Source organism: Erpetoichthys calabaricus, chromosome 9 (genome assembly GCF_900747795.2).
Source record: "Erpetoichthys calabaricus chromosome 9, fErpCal1.3, whole genome shotgun sequence".
Lineage (NCBI taxonomy): Eukaryota > Metazoa > Chordata > Cladistia > Polypteriformes > Polypteridae > Erpetoichthys > Erpetoichthys calabaricus.
The window spans coordinates 132,137,420-132,156,449 of record NC_041402.2 but is presented as its reverse complement, the minus strand read 5'-3'; the positions used below and the strand labels follow the sequence as shown (position 1 = coordinate 132,156,449).

The 19,030-nt window shown below is 36.0% G+C and overlaps 2 protein-coding genes across 3 annotated transcripts in view; both read left to right on the top strand.

The window, feature by feature from the left end:
• Nucleotides 1–3,309, top strand: part of LOC114658113 (1-phosphatidylinositol 4,5-bisphosphate phosphodiesterase gamma-2-like) — a 198,976-nt gene extending 195,667 nt beyond the window's left edge. The window contains exon 33 of the mRNA XM_028810160.2: nucleotides 527–3,309. Within this exon, the coding sequence (XP_028665993.1) occupies nucleotides 527–563 (37 nt within the window). The 3' untranslated portion in view covers nucleotides 564–3,309. The remainder of the gene's footprint in view (nucleotides 1–526) is intronic.
• meak7 (MTOR associated protein, eak-7 homolog) overlaps nucleotides 1–19,030 on the top strand; it is a 514,074-nt gene that overhangs the window by 419,451 nt on the left and 75,593 nt on the right. The gene's annotated exons all lie outside the window — the stretch shown is intronic.

Below are 19,030 nucleotides of genomic sequence, written 5' to 3'. Positions count from 1 at the left end.
AGCGCTTTGAGTACTGAGAAAAGTGCTATATAAATGTAATGAATTATTTATTATATCTTGCGCTGTTCTTTTACTTAAATACAAAAATTTGGAGGCTGAGCAGATTGTGCAGCCACGGTTTAGATAGATAGATAGATAGATAGATACTTTATTAATCCCAATGACAGCACATTGACACGAGTCACATGGCCGACAACCACACATAGCAATGATAAACAATATGACATTGTCCTTGTGAAAATATAACAAAGTGGCAGCGCTCATGCTAATCCAAAATGGTGTAGTGAACGTAAAGAAACACTGTTACAATGATCATAATGGCATAACTGAAATAAAAATATAGTTGTACTTTGAGTATTACTTCATATACACATCATTGTTTTCCATAATAAACCTCATAAACCTTTTAGTAGGCAAAGAAGATAGAGTACTTACCAGAACATTTATGACTGTTCATTGTAACGATAGCATTCCTAACCAAGAAGAACTACAGAAAAGAATTGATTTCTTTATTTTTTCTTTTTAGGCTTAAAAAGATTAACAACAGCAAATTCTATCATTGAAGACCACTATATGGCTGCAAGTGTTGTCACTTCTTATATTATGAACAGAACCCTGTTTTAAAATGCATCTATTTTTGTGGAATCTTTCAAGATCTTGTTTCCTGGAAAGCAACTATCTTAAACATGGCACTGGAAATTTGCATTGTCACAAGAAGCAGAAGGAATAAAAATGTCACGTTTGTACTGTATGTATAAAATATATGTAAACATATTAAATTTAAAATACTGTCTACAGGGGTCACAGACAAATCCATACCTTTTAGATTTTTTAAATTATGCAGTGAGTTAGTAATGGAGATCTATTAATTGTGTATGTTTTTATTTATTTAATTTGGTATATGTGTGTGACAGAAGAAGATGGCATAGGATACAACTAGACGTTGTTTTTGCTTTTTTGCCAAACAGTGTATGTGTGTGTAAGACAGAGAGAGAGAATTATTATAAGATTATATATATAATTACCTGGTCTAAATATTTAATTATGTTCATAGCTGGTGTGAAGACTGAGCTTTTAATACAGCATAAGCACACTTAAAAATTTTTAGTTGCTCTGTGTTTTATGTAATTGACTGCTATTATACTCCAATACATACTTGGCTTTAAAATGAATGTTTAAAAAATAGTAAGGAATAGAGTTAGGTAAAATAAATATTTTCCTTAAACTGCAGCACTCTTTGTTGCTGGTATTTTATTATCTTTCCTAGCCTTCAATGTTACATTCCTTAAAGGCTGAATTTGAAAGGATATTACAGTCCCCAGGAATGCCTACTGTAAATATGTATATTTCCCTCTTGCACCATGTGCCTTATGCAAAAGACATTTTAACTGTGACTGTACCCCTTAATTTCCAAAATGGAGTCTGAAGGTTACAGAACACAGTAGCTCAATCATCCACTTTTTTGTCACAGAATTGTGCTGAATGTTAGAATTTGAGAATTCTCTATACAAGGTACTGTGCATTGTGCATGGTGTGGTTTTTGGAAAGTTTGATTTCTTACACAATTAAGTAATTGTATATATGAGGCCATTCTTCTCATTGATGAGAAATAAGGCTGGTGATACAGACATGTCACTGCCAGTTGTACCCATCCTAAGCATGAATTATGATGCCATCTAATACAAATATGAGGATAATACAATGAATTAATGCTGTTGTTCCAGCAACAGAACTGATAACATTAGCTGCACTTGTTTACAGCCATAAATGTCACAACTGCAAGATATTTATAGTCACTGTGGCAGTGTTTACTGGCATGCAGCTAAGGAGTGCTGCTTTTTTAATATACAGTACAGTAAATCCATTTATAATAAACAGGTTCAGATAGTTATAAAGTTAGAAACAGGAACAGATTAAAACCTTCAGAGGTGCTAAGCACTGAAAAATGACAGTGCCCCCAGTATTTTAATCTCATTTCGTCTCACTCCCAGACTTCTGGTTCTGAAAAGTTGTAAAAAGTTGCTGGGGCCCATAAAAGATGCATAAATGAAAATAGTTTTTTTTTCTTTTTATTTAATAATCTTGGATGATTTTAATGACGCTGACACAATGATGCTTGAGGATTCTTTTCAATGAAGAAAATTGCATTCTGCTGAGAATATGAGAATGATCAGCATTGCTGTCTGTCTTTCAGTATGTTGTCACATGTAGTTCTTGTCTCAGTCTTGAAGAACATGTAATAAGTTTCAGGTTCGAGTCAACCATATTGTTTGTATTCTTTGAATAATTAGAATGTTTATAATTGAAGACTTGTCCTATACACAGTTAGTCTGCTGGACCATCACAGTGGTCTTGAGAAACAAACAACCAATTCTGCCTTTTCAAATAGCATATCTGTGCTTTAAGAGGCTGGAAATGCCTGAGTTTTTTCTTTGCAACCAGAAGCAGTCAGATGCTGACTCTAGCCTTTAGTTTAACTGTTTGGCATTATTCTGTTTCTGCACTGCCCATGTTCTTTCAGAATACATCATTAATAATATTTGTTTACAAAAGGCTTGTGCTGCTTAAGCAGGTCTTTAAAGATGGATTATTCTGATCAAATAATACAAATGGAGTGAGTCCTCCAGAGAATTAGTAGACAAATTACCCCTTCATAGCAAAGTGTCTGCATTTTATAGGAAATTAGAAAATCGTCTACAAAGAATACCACAAATAATTGTACTCATATTACACAAAACTGTGTGATTCACAACCGGAGCATAATATAAAAAACATTATTGAATAAAAAGTTTGATTAAAACCAGAAATTAGCCACTGGTTGAAATAGACGTTTGCAGACCTTCCATAGTAAAGTTGTCCACATCTTAAAAAAAAAAAAATTACACATTTTAAAAATAAAATATACTTACCCAGCTTCACTTATAGAATGGGATCTGAACTAAGCCTTGTCAGATGACTTTTTGCCACATCTATATGCTTTTTATTTATTTGCTCTAAAACATTTGACATTTGGTGTCCATTTACATTAATATGATATTTAAAATATATTGTTATTAAACCAGTCTGATATATTCCTGGTAATAACACATTCCTTTTTTTTAGTTGTTACATTATACTTTAAATAATTTTATGTCAACTTCTTAAGTATTTCTTTTTTTTTTTTATTTGACTCCATTGTGTTTGCTTGAAAGAATTTTATGTATGGCTGACTCATTAAGTAAATATGTCTGTTTTAATTTAATTTAGTTTTTTTTTTTTTTTTTGAAGTGTGTTCATTTTGTTTTCCTCAAATAAAAATATTTTAACGAAGTAACTCTCAAAACTCTCTTTGTGTAAATATTAAATGCTATTATACTGTGTGCTAAGACATTGATGGTGGCCACTGTCTATGGCAAGGGTGGCCATCTGCGATTCTGGAGGGCCGCAGTGGCTGCAGGTTTTTGTTCCAACCCAGTTGCTTAATTAGAAGCCAATCCTTGCCAGTAACAGATCTGATTTAATTTCATGGCTTGTTAGTGGTTTGACTCTACCATGTCAGTTCATTCTTAAATCATTTTTTTTTTCCCTTTCTAATGTTACATGCATCATCCAACTGATTAGAAGCCTAAAACAGACAAGTAATTTTCAGTTCGTAATTTTCTCTTCATTTTCTTTCAGAGTACTTAATTAAACCAAATAGTGAATGATGAATACTCACAGGTGGAAATGAGACAAGCTAAATGTATAACTGCTGGTTCTTTTGTCATTTGCAACTTATTGCTAATAAGGCACAGTTAAAACAGTGAATACTGCTGTTTAAGACTAAAATAGCAATTAAGGGTTCAAAATCTTAACAAGCAAGACAACTGACATGAACCAGAAAAATGTCACTTGAGCAATAAGTGCTTCATCAACAATGAATGATTTTCCATGAAGCAATTGGGTTAGAACGAAAACCTGAAGCCATTGCAGCTGTCCAGGACTGACGTTGCTCAACCCTGACTTAAAATGGTCTGCGTCTTAAATAGAAAATGCATTAAATGAAGTTAATTAGTAGAAAAAAACAACTAGTCACTAATTAAGAAAATGGTTAGAATGAAAACCTGTAGCTACTGTGGCTCTCCAAGGTCAGAGCTGGCCACCCCTGGTCTATAGTATAGTCTATCACTGCAAATTTACTACACGTCCAGTAGATTCAGACAGTTGCTGGCTTCAAAGCAATGAAGCTTTGCTGTTACAAGTGTGTGCTGAACAGCGGAAGAAAGTGTTTAAGGTTTTTAAATTAGCCATGTATACACAGGAGACATTTGCTGCCTTACTGCTTTCAAAACAGAAAAATTTGTAACACAGAGGAAATTCTGAAACATTTACATTTGTTTCAAAACAATACTTTGTTAAGTACTTCTAATTGTTTCACAGTATGTTATTACATAAACATAAGAAAAACCCTACACCCTTAAAAAATTTTGATTACTTCCAGAATTCCTTATTATACAGCCATTATTTCTGAAATGCTCTTCCTGATTTACAGAAGGCAAACTGAAGATTAAAACAATTTCCAATTTCTTCATCATCCTCTGACACACACTTACCACCTCATCCAAATCAACGCTAACAAATTTAGTTGCATGTCTGGTAACCTGCTGGAACTTTTTTAAATTTTGATTTTTTCAGACCGCTAAACCAGGTAGTGAAGCTGAAAATATTGACAGAATAGATCATACTTCAATCAAAAAACTTTATGTGATCCCTGTCCACTTTAAATAGTCCGAGATAACAGAAGAGAAAGTAGCACCAAGCAGTGGCAGACCTGAATTTCTGGGGCCCTGAAGCCTGAACTGTTATGGGGGCCCCTTCACAACAAGGTCTGGGTAGCAACTTTTGACTTCTTCAATGGGGCTGTTCCACGACGGATTGTGGGCAGATGTAACCACTACATCTCAGATTTTGATTAAAATTGCTGACCTGGATTATTTCACATGTCAAAGTCAGTGGTGTGAATATAATTTTAAAGTTATGGGGGGATGGAAATTAAAGTCATTGCTAAGGCCCTTCCAGGATTAGGTGCCCTGAAGCTCAAGCCTTATTACTTTCATAGCAGATCTGCTTCTGCATTTAGGATCAGTTTTTTGCAATTAATATTCCAAAGAGAGCACATTTTGAAAGAGCTCCTGTATTTGCAAGAACGACCTTTGAAAAAGTGGCGTGTTTTTTTTACTATCTGCGAACAATTTAAAAGAAAATCCTGAATCCATAATCTAATATTTGGATTAACATTCAATCAGTGAAGTGAAGTTGCATGGTATTGAATTGTGAAGAAAAATCCAGAAATAGTGCTCTGACACAGGAATCAAGCTTATCAAGAAAAGAGTAGATATGATTTATGATGACCATAAAAACAACTTCTAAATTACTCTTTGTACGGTAAACAAATTGATGTTTACCTTGAAAGGAATTAGTCTCTGTAATGTTATAAAAAATCATTTTCATCAAATTTTTAAAGCATTTTACTAGAGTGGAAGTGAGAGCCTCTGGCCTATAGTTATTCAGACTGCTTGGCCTGGAAATCTTATAAACTGCGTTAATGACAGACTGTGTCCACCATTCAGATGACCAGTTGGAAGGTAAATAGAAAACTGAAGAGAGCTGTTTCAAACAGATCCTCACGAGCCATCTTTATTCTCCATCTGGCCCCACAACCCTCTTGGTCTTGACCCAACACCAAGATATTTCCACTTCAATTATGCCTACCTCCACTCTAGTAATATTTCTGACCTGTTCACAAAGCACCTCCCTTACTTGTGCATTTTGAATGTTGAAGTCATTGGTCTCAGATCTTGTAAAAAAAAAAAAGTCATTTAGTTTATCAGCTAAGAGCTTCTGGTCCTTGTCTATCTGTCGAAAGTCTATTTTTAGATTCCAATCCTTTCCAGACCTGCTGGGAATTGTTTTCCTTAAATTAACTTGATTTCTTTTTCCCCTATATGTCATTTAACTTTATTTAACTTTGTGTATAAGCTGACTTAAGTTGCCAGAATTAAGTGCCACCACTCACTTTCACTGCTCTGTCCATTATGATTTCTATCCTATCCTAACAGGGTGCTCACTTGAGTGAGACCCAGAAGGTGCAGATCACAAGCTAACAATTAAGGTGTTAAAGGCTGCTTTTCATTAGTTTGGTTCTGCTACAATTACTTGGCCCTCAATAGAGGTGGTATGAATCTGAGACAGCAAATGTATTAACCAGATATCCTTTCTATCTCAACATTCACAGTTCATCATTTCAACTAATAGAGATGGCAATCACAGCCTGCAAAAATAAGTCAATGATGTCATCAATCCATCCACTTTTTCAACCTGCTTATCTATAGCTGGAAAAACAGAGCACAAGCCGAAAAACCAGTTGTGGATGGGGCATCAAGCAGTCATGAGCACATTTCACTTTACAGTCACTAAATAACTTTAATACACATGAATGTGGGAAGAAAATCAGGGTACTTGAAGAAAAGCAATAGGGAAAACACACAGTGCCTAGACATTGAATCCTGAACAAGGAAGCCATGAGCCACCCTAAATTACATCCATTAATCCGAAGACAAGTTGGATTTCTAACACATATTTTGTCCTTCACCATTTTCTCTCCTCTATTCTGTGAAATTTCTGTTTTCTGAAGTGAGGAATCTGTTGATCAAAATTATAAAGATTGCACCAGCAAAGATCAACTGGATAGAATATCCCTGAAATTCAATTAAAGCTTGGATCTGCAAGTCAACATAATTAACACATGTTTGACATATACAGGTAGAAGAAAAACCAGAGAATCTGGGAGAGCACCACTGTATAAACACGGGCATGGACCAGACATTGGATTTGAACTCAAGGTGGTGCATCTGTAAGGTGGCACAGACATCCATTGTGTTCCATGTACTTGTTACAAAGCAAGTTTATTTCATGATTGGTGAATTTTAAATATAACCTAGACTAAGTGCTGTCCAGCAGATTTGTTTCATCGCCTCAGAGAGTCAAGATTTCAGGGTTTGAATACCTCAATACACCATCCAATAGGCAGAAGTGACGAGCCGAGTGTACAAAGGGCAGGGGCTTAATCAGTGCAAGCTTATGACCCACAATTACAGTGGCCAAGATCTAAGGGCATTACAGACCTGTTATTGCTGCTGCGTGAGAACCCTCTCAGAATGGTTTTTTCTTCTGTGCATGGCCACGAATAGGCACAAGTAAAATCTGGGCATTGCAAAATGGGTTACACTTTTGTAAGCAAATACATAGGAAGGTTTTGCTGTATTAAGCAAAATAAAAGTTATATTTATAGACATACCGCAAGCATGGATAAGTTTTACGCTGCAGATGCTGCAGTGTGACTAACAGTGAGAGGGAGGCTGATTGGGTAGCTGAAGCAGGTGACGTCAAAAACAGTGCACATGGGACCATTCGTTTTGGATGTAGCACGACAGGTGGGTGCACAATGGATTCAATTTTATGAGTGCAATTTTTTTTTTATTTAGTATTTTGAAAACCTGAATAACTAAAACTGTGGCTGGAGAATCTGAGAGGGGAACAATATATATTTACCGTATATTGGATGTAGGCAAATTTGTCGGTACCCCTCCACGAAAAAAGAAGAACCTGCAATTGTCTCTGAAACAACTTGAAACTGACAAAAATAATTGGCACCCACCATCGTATATTCTATATTTAATAAAAATCAGACTTTGTTTAAGAGTTTTCATTCAACAGAATTCTTCAAAAATGACACAAATGAAAATGGCATGGACAAAAATGATGGACCCTTTATGTTTACCCCTTATCTTTATAGAATAAGCGATACCTGATCTCTTTTCACACTTGCTTTGATTTACTCAATGACAAATCAAAGGCATGCAGGTATACCTCGGACAACTGCTTTTCATTTAATCGCCTTTCGGGAGGCATACGGTACTTTATATGCTAGCCATTTGTCACACATGTGCAACTAGGAGCGAGCTGAATGGACCAAGTGGAGGTGATTACCCGCCGGGCCAGGGGGTGGCGGGGTGATCTAAACCTATTTCTGTTATTTCTGCAGATCAAATACGGGAAAACCTGCCTGATCTGATGTCACTTCCTGTTCCGGCACCCACACTGAAGTCACTTCCGGGTTACAGACTATAAATCCTCCATCTTGGCAAACTAAGTCAGTTCATTCTGAGAACTCAAAAGAGCAACATCTGTTGTACAATTTAAATCTTTTGCAGCCAGGAACAATATACGGGTGGCTGCCCCAAACCTTTTTCAGTGTGTTGAGACTCGTACTTTCACACATTACAGATGTGGACCAATCTGTTGGTACCTTTATAGCTCATTAAAAGCATTTATACCTATTCATCCTAGCCAAAGTACCAGGCATTGCTTGTGCATTCCTTTTAAATAGGACTAGTTTTACACCAAGATGTGAAATTACCTTGACTCCCTTAGTTTTACAAATATATGAATATGTAGTCTGTAAAAAGTTACTGACATGAGTGATTCAGACAAGACTGGAATTATAGAGGTCCTCCAGTAATAATTGAATCACTTCACCTCCAGGTCTAAAATTCATTGTATATGAATAGGGCTTTAGATGAGATTCTTTTCTAGCCACTACAAAACTTTGTGTGTGGTGATGACAATTTCCTCATTCTCATGCACTTGTGCTGCCTGATGGGATTTGTAGACCCCACATAGGGACTGTGTTTTGAATTTTCCCCTCCCATTTTAACCCCCTCCACCTGATATGACATATAGAGTATATTTTAAGTTGGATCAAAGGTAAGGCACATGCAAAACTTTGTGAAAATGGATTCAGCCATTTTTGCATGATTACAGAACAAACAAAATGACATCCATACAGAAACTGCTTATAATGTTATTTATACTGCATCTACACAATGTCATTAATATTTCAATAAAGGCAAGAAACAGTTAATATTTTCAGTATTTTCAAGAAAAAAAATTATGTGTGCGTTTAGCAAAACAACTGATTAATTGAGTGGATAAAAAGGGAGAAAGTGGTGACCCATGTTTACCACAAGGGACTACACAATTATAAAGTTATACTTCCAAATAATTAAAAAGCGGTCTCAGTATAAACAGCATAAACACAGATATGTTATTGGGTCAAATACTGTGAACAACTGAAAGATTCTAATTAATTGCATAAAAGCAACTATTATAGGCAAAATTATAGTCATCCACAGGACACCATAAGTTTCTTACTTTTGAGGAAGAAACATACGGGATACTGGAATACATAAAACAATAAACATAGATGCAAATACATTATTTCATTAATGCACGTTATTTTTATTATCGGATCTTTCATTATAGGCTAGTTTTTGTTTATAATTTTTATAATACTAATGAAGAATTTGGAGGAAATGAGAATCATGTTGGGAAATTCAGACTAAATTTGATCTATGTATGCAGACCTGCTCAAATTTTAAAAAATCTATAAATTATACAGTATAGTGTTTTTATAAAAATTGATCAATAGCTTAAAATAAATTGAAATTATATTTTGGAGAATATCATTTTTCACTTATACGCACAATGTAGATTATTTTATTGAATATATATATCACAAACCATTACACAAGAACTGCCACAGGCAAAATGGGTACCCAGGTCCCTCAATGGGGGCACTGGCCTGGCAGAAGCCATACGGTATAAGAAAAGGAGAACTGACCCTGCTTAAATGAGGTCTGCGGCCGCACAGACCTATAGTTCTAAGACAATTAAACTCAATAAGCAAACCTGACATAAGGAAAGTGATGAGCTGACATGGTGTTAGCATTATTATTATTATTATTATTATTATTAATAATAATAATTATTATTATTATTATTATTACTCAAACATGGGCCTGAAGAGACCCACCTAACTTCCTCATCTTTCATAAACTGTGCAAAAAGTGAGACCATACAATATGATATATGAATGTCCTGTAAAGAAAGAAAGTAACATTTTAATTGTCCATTTTCCACTTAAAAAGAGACTTTTAAAAAGAGACTTTTGTAGACATGCAGCCCAATGCTTGAAGATTTGAATACACCAAGCTGGTGCTTGACATAACCTGTAGGCTGAACCAAAATGATTAACTGAAACAGAAACAGCTGTGTAAAGTCAAACAAACTAGTCAAGGGTTCAACCATACTAAAAATGTGAGGTTGTGGTAGATGTGGTGGTTTAGCCTAAAAATTGTACACCCTGGTAAAAGTGAGCATAGCAACAAAACATGGATTGATCATTTTGGATCATCTCTCATACAGAAGTTTCTCAGGAGGCAGGTGTTTCCAGATGTGCTTTCCTTTCATTCTCTTCTGCAAAAGCACAAACAAATGGAAAAAGTCGAGGGCAGGCCAGAAACACAGAGGTTGGCCTCAGAAATTGTGTGCAACCAACAGAATGTACACCAATCTTACTTTGAGCACCGCTATCAGCTCAGAACTGGCAGAAACCACTGGGGCCCTGGTGCACCAATTTACAGTCCAGAGCGGTCTAGCTGGTGGTCTTCATAGAAAAGTTGCAACCAAAAAGCCTCCAAAGTGGAAATAAAACAAAACGACTTGCCTATGCAGGTAAAACATAAAGACTGGGATGCAGAAAATGATCAGAGGTGCTCTGCAGTGATGAGTCAGAATTTGAAATTTTTGGCTTTAACAGAAGGCAGTTTGTCCGTCCAAAGGACTAGAGAACGGTATATGGATGAAAGTCTGCAAGTAACAGTGAAGCATGGCAGAAATTATCTGCAGGTTTGGGTTTGCATTTCTGCAAACATACTTGGCGGCTTGACCAAAATTGAGGGTCTCTTCACTGCAAATTAGAACAGGTAGATGTTTATCCATCATGCAGTATCATCAGGAAAGTATCTGTTTAGTTCCAACTTTATTCTGCTGCATGATAGTGAAGTTAAACTCAAAATCATAAAAAAACTACCATCACTGAAAAGAGGAAACCTGTAACAGATGGTATGGCCTCCACGTAGCCCTGACCTCAACAGTCTGGGATTACTTGCAGAGACAGAAGGAAGGAGGACAACCAAATTGGGACAAGTTCTCCAAGAGGCTTGGAACAACTAACTCCACAACTATCTTCAGAAACTGTATGACACGATGATCTTAGAGAGTTGCTGCTGTTTTTAAGGCAAAAAAGGGTCCAACCAGATATTGATTTCATTTGTTTCATTCTGTTTATTGCACTTTCTAGGAAGTTTATTAATTAATTAAAACTATTCATGTTATTATTTTTGAAATCATCCCTGCTTTACAGCATTTCTTCACAAGTGCTTAAGACTTTTGCACAGTACTATATTTGTAACTCTCTCTTTTTCTCTTTCAGTCCTGACTTTGTTCGCATACCAGTAACCTTTTAGCCCAACTTCCCTCCTAGCATCAGTCTGAAACTTTCCTCTGCTGCAATGGTCACAGCAAACCCCCTGAATCATTTATTCAAATGGGACAACCCAGTTAGAAACGAGGGACTGTTCCATTTTTAGTCATTTTCTAACCTGTTTATTCCTGAACAGGAGTCACAGAGGGTCCTGGAACCTATCCCAGCTAGCACTGGGTGTAGTGCAGGAACAACCTCCTGGACAGCGCAAACACACACAAACCCCAGCTGCACACAAGGGTCAATTTCGAATCTCCAGTTTACCTAACCTGCATGTCTTTGGACTATGGGAGGAAACCAGAGCACCCAGATGAAGCACACGCAGAAATGGGGATAACAGGCAAACTCCACATAGTGAGGGACACAAACCCAAGCATCGCTACCATGCCGACCCATTCCATGGAAATGTGACTGCATAATAACATCTTTGACGTGGGCACTCAGCTGAATGGACTGACCTCTTTCTGAACTGACAGAGTTGCTTCAGCAAACAGTTAACTGCATGCAGGCGGCCTGTGGGTTTATGTGAGCAACAAATGGTGCAGAAACGCTGCAGTGGAGTCCTGCCACTGCTCTGCAGTGCTGGAGAGTGTGTTTTACTTGCCACAGGAGTTTACTGTTATCTTTATTCTGGCAATCTACAGTACATACCTGTGGGAGTTAATCTTAAAGAAGTGCTGAGTGTACTTTACAAAGCTATTACACAGCTGCAATCCATGCATCCTGGTTTTATTATTTATTTATCCTGGAGGTTTTATTATTGTGGCTGGAGATTGGAATCATATGAACTTGACCGTTCTCCCCAACTTTTATAAACATGTGAACTTTCTAACCATAGAGCAGAAAAATCTTTACAGTAACTTTGTGTTTAGAAATTTTCGCGATGCTTACCAAGCCAGTTTTTTGCAAATGCACAATGACTTTTAACAAATGTGAAATGATACTCTGCTGTGTCCCTAATCACATTTTATTTTCCTCTCTCTTCCCCAATAGTTTTGCCCTGTCCATTGACCTTCCAGAGCACCATGTGTTACAGAACCTAACCCAACCTAAAAGCCTGTGATACATTTAGACTTTTATTTTCCAGTTTCTACACACTCTCTCTCTCTCCTATACCCTTAGCCATATTTGAATAACTTAGGTTGTAACAACTCGCTCAAAACATTTGCATGAAATGCCAGGAATCTGGAGTAATTTGTTCTGACTTATCCAATACCAAACTGTATCTCCCTCCACTGTCCATGCCATCAAGAAAGGCAACTTCTAGCAGAATGAAGGTAAAAAATAGAGAATATATTAAATCTTAAGTAAGGTTTAATGAGCAAACTACAGATATACATTGTTACACACGTGCGCTTAGGAGGCAGCCAACAAGCCCTAAGTGAGTGATATTACACGAGATAAAGGTTTGATTGTGTGTACTAATGCCTCTCTCTCCTTCAACAGAATCAAAGAAGAAAAACCACAATACTTCCGGTTCCCCAAAATGGCTACTACCCAACAATCCCATCTCCGAATACCATCGACGACGTCACTTCCAGCTCTCCCGTGATGATGTCACTTCTGGCTCTTACCGATGATGTCACTTCCAGCTCCGCCATAACGACATCACTTCTGACACAAGATGACATCACTTCCGGCCCTCAGTGATGATGTCACTTCCGCCCCCCCCATTATTACCTCAATCCGGTTCTGCACTGATGACATCACTTCCATCTGTCTCCTTTTGATGTCATTTCCTGTCTTAATCATTTCCTGCCACAATTTCGTGTATATAAACTCCATGTACCGATTACAATACTGTCAAATGCTCTTGTTTTTGATCCATTTTTTGCTCATATTTTTTCATTTTTCAGACGGACATTATATGGGGTCATTCCCCAAATGTTCTTGGAGTTTTCCAGCATGTCTTATTTCTTACAACATATACTACATATTAAAGAATTCATATATGCAGATATAAGCAACCATATCTACTGTGCTCAAAATAAACTGTATCCCTTATCAAAACCCCACTGCACACACCTATAAGGAAAAACAAAACAAAACAAGTTCACAAGCAATACACAAATAACTCAGTTGTGTTTGTTATTGGTGAATGAGTGAATAGGTTTCTGATTTGATGGGAAGGCTAGCATGAATCTGTAAAACAATGTAGTTGTAACTGGAAGGAAAACTGAAAGACAGACAGCACAATCTCCAAAAGAGAAAATCACAATGGCCTCACCATGCCTGTTCAAGGTGAAGAGGAAAGCCTCAGTAGCCCAGTCCTAATATTTTGAGGTGGCCACATGACTGTGTGCTGAAGTTAAATTGTGAAGTGAATGAGTGAGAAGTAACATGGGAGACTCTGGGGCTGCAGATGACTGATATCTGAATTCTTTTATTGATATGCAGGTTAACAAATAGTAAAAAAGTGCTTTAAAGCCTAATTGCCAGAGCACATGTGTAATGGTAAACCAGATGTCCCTCCACCAGAAAAACAATTAATTACATTTATATAGCATTCTTCTCACTACTCAAAGAGCTTTATATAGACAGAGGGTAAATACTTCAACCACCACTTGATGATGCTATTGAGCTATTAGGTGGTGAAGTGGTGAGAGAGATAGCCAATTAGAGACATGGTTTGCTTAGTGGGCTAGAATGGACAAGGCCATGATGGGCAATTTTAGCCAGGACATCGGGATAAAAGCTCTTCTCTTTTTGAAAGATGCCCAGGGACCTTTAACAACCATAAAGAGCCAGGACCTTGATTTTACATCTCATCTGAAGGACGGTGACATATTTACAGTACTGTGTTTCTGTCACTGCACTGGGGCATTTGGATCCACACACAGACCACAGGGTAAGCGCCCCATGCCGGCCTCACTAACCAAGATGGTCTCCCCTCCAAGTACTGGCCGGGCCTGAACATTCTTAGCTTCAAGTGGATGACATGTAGGAGGTGACAATGCTGTCTATCTCTGCCATTCCGTTCCATATTTTGTACATGGTGAATACCTTTTCATATATAGTAAATGCTCATTTATGTATATGCATATAAAGTCCAGTTGCAGTACAAACAACTTTTATACACTGAAAATAAACTATTTTAAATATATATAGCCCTTCTACAAGGTCACCCTATCCCAGACAACAATCCTCACTTCCTTCTGGGGATTCCCATGCACTTTCAGGAAAGTCAGGAGATATAATCACTAAGGTGGCTTTTTATAATTGCCTTGATCTGGTACATTTCCAGTAGGAAACACTCAAGGATCACCCTCACTATATGCCTAAATCCCATAGATTGCTCCTCTCAAACCAAAAAAGATTCTCTAGGACTCTTCTATATTTTTTAACTCCAATGACTCTGCACAAAAACCTCATTTTGGCCATTTCTACTAGAGATGCTAGTTAGCATCCTGAGCTGGTGAATATGGGCAATGTTTTAGATGTACTGAAGATTGACCAGTAAAACTGACAGCTTTCTTCAACAACATAGGGCACACTTTACAATATTCATCTAGTACAATAAATACAAAACCTCTGCCATTGCACTTACTGTTTGATGCCTGATACAGTCTCTTCTGTGATTGTGACCATGACATTACAGTGATGTCTGTGTGCCCCTACTGTGCTTCTGGTAAGTGTGCTTAAATGAAGGAGTTAGAAAATGAACAATCACAAACTTGATGCTGCACCATGATAGATCTAATGGAAACAAAGTGAAGTTCCTATGTAACCATTTACTGGTGCCAAGTATGAAAGAGATCTTCACTTATGGCATGTGGCCATCTAACACATCTTACATGTCTAGACTCTGTCCTAAGAATCAACACAGGACCAAAGTGTGTGCTAAAAGCCAAAGTGTGGAGGGTCTGGAGTTAGGCCAGATACGTCACAAGCAGTATGCTTGTGCTAGAAATGGCATCATAGCCCCTCATCCAGAAATCAATTATTACAACTTGGGATGTCTGGAAAGCCATAAGTGATTTCTTTAAACACTGTCATTAAAGTGACCAATTATTTTGTCTTATGCCCACTTTCCACAAACATTTCCTGTTTAGAAGCAAGGCTGTCATGTTAGTCAAAAACACCCATATTAATACCCAAAAATGCCCATATTAAAAAAAAAGTACGTATTTGAATATATTCAAACCATGGTTAAATAATCTGGGTGCTACATATACAGAACATTATCTTTATATTGTATGCGCTTTTGTATATTTTTTATTATTGTTGTTAACGTTTTAACTTTTTCCTTATGCATCTTTAGGGCATGAAGTGAATATGACACATGCACAGTTGCATAAAGGAAGCAGGTGAAATTTCACCTTCAACCTTCAAATAAATGTGACATTTGAAAATGCAGCCCTTCACAATAACTGGGATTCTTCAGATGTGCAAAGTGACGTGACCATAGGGACAGGGGAAAGGGGTACATTTTGTACTGCTTCACTGTAAAGCTCATGATAAAGTCATATTACACTCAGTCAAAAATCACTTCTTCTTGATTTTACAGCTATTGGTAACACTTTAATTTAGGTACTGCAACACTTATAAAACATCAGTAGATGGGTTATTCATCTCTATTCATCTCAGCGTGGGATGTTGACATGATGGTACAATAACCTGTTAATTTGAAGGCTTCACAGGTCTTATAGTAAATCTGTAATAGCAAGTAAAATGTGTCTCAGTTAAGCCACCTCAAACCACTCCAGAGTGAAGTTTTGTTAGTAGGTCACATTGTAGAGATGAATAAACACTGTACTGATGCTTTGTAAGTGTTATGAAGATCCAAAGCATTTTTACAGTACCTAAATTAAAGTGTTACCCAGCTTATTAAAAAAAGCACAAAAAAACAAAACAGTGCTGTGGGGAGGAGCAGACAGTCAATGAATAATATACTAAGGATAAACTAAACTTATTTTCTCTTTTTGAAACTTTAAAGTTAAAGTAAACATGTAATGCAGGTAATCTTAATATGAATTCTTCTGACCTAATAGTTATTTTTCATTAAGCCTTATTGCTTTAGACATTGTACGTCATAATAATACTCAGGACTGCTGTTTGGCTGAGCCTGAAGTGACCGAAATGAACATCAATAACATTGAAAGGTCTCTTTAAAATTGAGATTTTAACAGAATTATAATAACAAAAAAATCAGAAATATATGTTGTATTGTTTTTAATGACAAAGAAATCCAGATTTGCTTGTCAGGATGGATGCTTAAAGTTGTAGTACAAAGCAGCAGTTGGTCCGAAATCTCTTTATTAATAACATTATATGCTGACCGGTATGGCTTAACATTTTTAACATTTTTTTTTATCCCTACTTTGTGTTGCTGGCTTTCCCAGAGGTAGCTAAATGTGTTTCATTGCCGATTCTTTTATTTTTTTTCTCATTTCCTTCTATTTTTGTGAAGTAACTTTTTGTGTGCAGATTTTATTTCAGCCTTGTGCTTGATGTTTTTGGGTTAAGTTCAAACAGATTGGGTTGATTCGATGATGAATGAATGACTGAATGGATGGATAGATGGATGGATGAATGGATGGATGGATGGAAGATATTATTTGTTAAAAAAACTAAATACATTTCCAGTCAGTAGTCATTTATGCAAGTTAAGTGTGATGAGGGAAGCGACTCTGCTTTTAGACTCTTAGACTCATAGAGCATATTTGAATGAATGGAATTGTATGCACTTGAATAGTTTAAATAAACATGTCATTCAATAATACATTTTCAAGAGCATTCTGTAATGCATACACATTATTAGTAGCTACACTACATAATATTACATAGTGCTGACATTTTTGCCATCCATAAAATATTTTTGTTCAAATAAACTTGTTTGATTATATAACAATAAAGATTGTTGCATGCGTGGGTTGGGAACAAACATGTATATTACACAACAAGTATATTATACAATTATATATTGTATTTTTCATTGTATAAATATTTTATATATATGATTCACCTGATTACTTTCTATCTTTATTAATATCTGTAACGGTAAGTTACTTCGACAAAATACACGTGTACTGCACCTTACTGAAAAGTCACACACACTGAAATTCATCTCAGGTATTCATCAGAACTTTAAACTGCAAAGACAAATTTTTTGATAAATAAAAATCACTTACCAAAGTTTCTTCTTCGCTATGCAGTACTGTAAGAAACCCATCATGCAGAATCATTTAGCTGACACATTTCAAAGCATTCTCTTTCATTTGTGGGCACGTATGTGGTGTATCTAGGTGTTACCACAGTTAACTATGTTTTTAGTTCATCTCACAAATATAAATGTGTCACACTTCTGGCCACTTTTACAGGTTAGCAATTTCTGCATCATGCACTATATGATAAAAAGATTTATATGGATCCTAATGAAAAAAGATCATCAGGGGTAAGAAACAGAAAATTTATATTAAATAAATAAAGCAGTAAACTGTAATTTATTATATAAAATTCTGCCAAAAGCTTTAAAAGGGAAATTAGAGAATTTTTTTTAAAGTAAACTAGGTAGCAAAATGTTTGCGGTGGTAAGCTAAGGTTTTTAAAAAACAGCCATGAGTTGTAATTGCTCCTAAGGCTCAATATTAGCTTAGAAGAATGCGTTTCCTTATTCATGAAATGCAAAATAATTACCCTGTTATTGGTTAATAAAATCTGAGTGCACCAGTGAGCTTTTAAACTTGGAAATATTTCTATATTTATATAGAATAGCTGCCTAACAAAGTTTACCTTCGCATTTTTTATTCTATGGTGTTAGCTTGATTAGCCAGTGCTATAATGATTCGTCCAAGCCTACAAGTGAGATATTTGAATTTTTGGACAACGTGTACCATGTTGGGTTCGCTCTGGCCCTGCATGTCCCTGAACTGGATTAAGAGGGTTTGAAAATAGAAGAATGAAAAGACAGATCTGTTATCCTTCATGCATTCCAGATAGAAATGTGTTTGGTATAAACTGACAAGACTCTTTTCAACTTTTGGTGATTTCTATAGCAGTCAGTCAATTAATGCAATTGTGACTATTTTTGCTTAAATGGAATTGCTATTATTTGTGCTTCCTGAAGTATGTAGAATATGTTTTACAATTTAATTTCTTTCCAAAAGATTAACAAATCCATGACTGCTTTTGTAAATAATATTGTAATTATTAATTGTAAATGTATTTTCACTGTATATCAGGAAAATTTAAATACAGTGCACAAGTACTGTACACACTCATTTTGGAATACCAATGAGAAGTACACAATGTACTTACCTAAACAATATATAATACTGCAACTATATATGGAAAAAATTAATAATAACACTGTGCTTGCAAAAATGGATATGCTGAAGTAACTCTATAAATACACAGATATTACAAAGGAGCAATATTATGCATCATTTGTTTCTTTAACTTACTTTTATAGATAAATGATAAGAATCTCTCTGGAAAACCATATGAACAATGCCTGGACCTTTCAAAATACACCATTTGTAAGGATGTTTTATTGATTACTTTGTCGATTGCATTCAATTTTATTTCCTTAATAAAATCACGAAGGCATAACTAATGATAAATCTTTGCAGTAGTATAATTTTAATAAATCTTAATTATCAGCATTACTTACAAGAAAATCTGGAC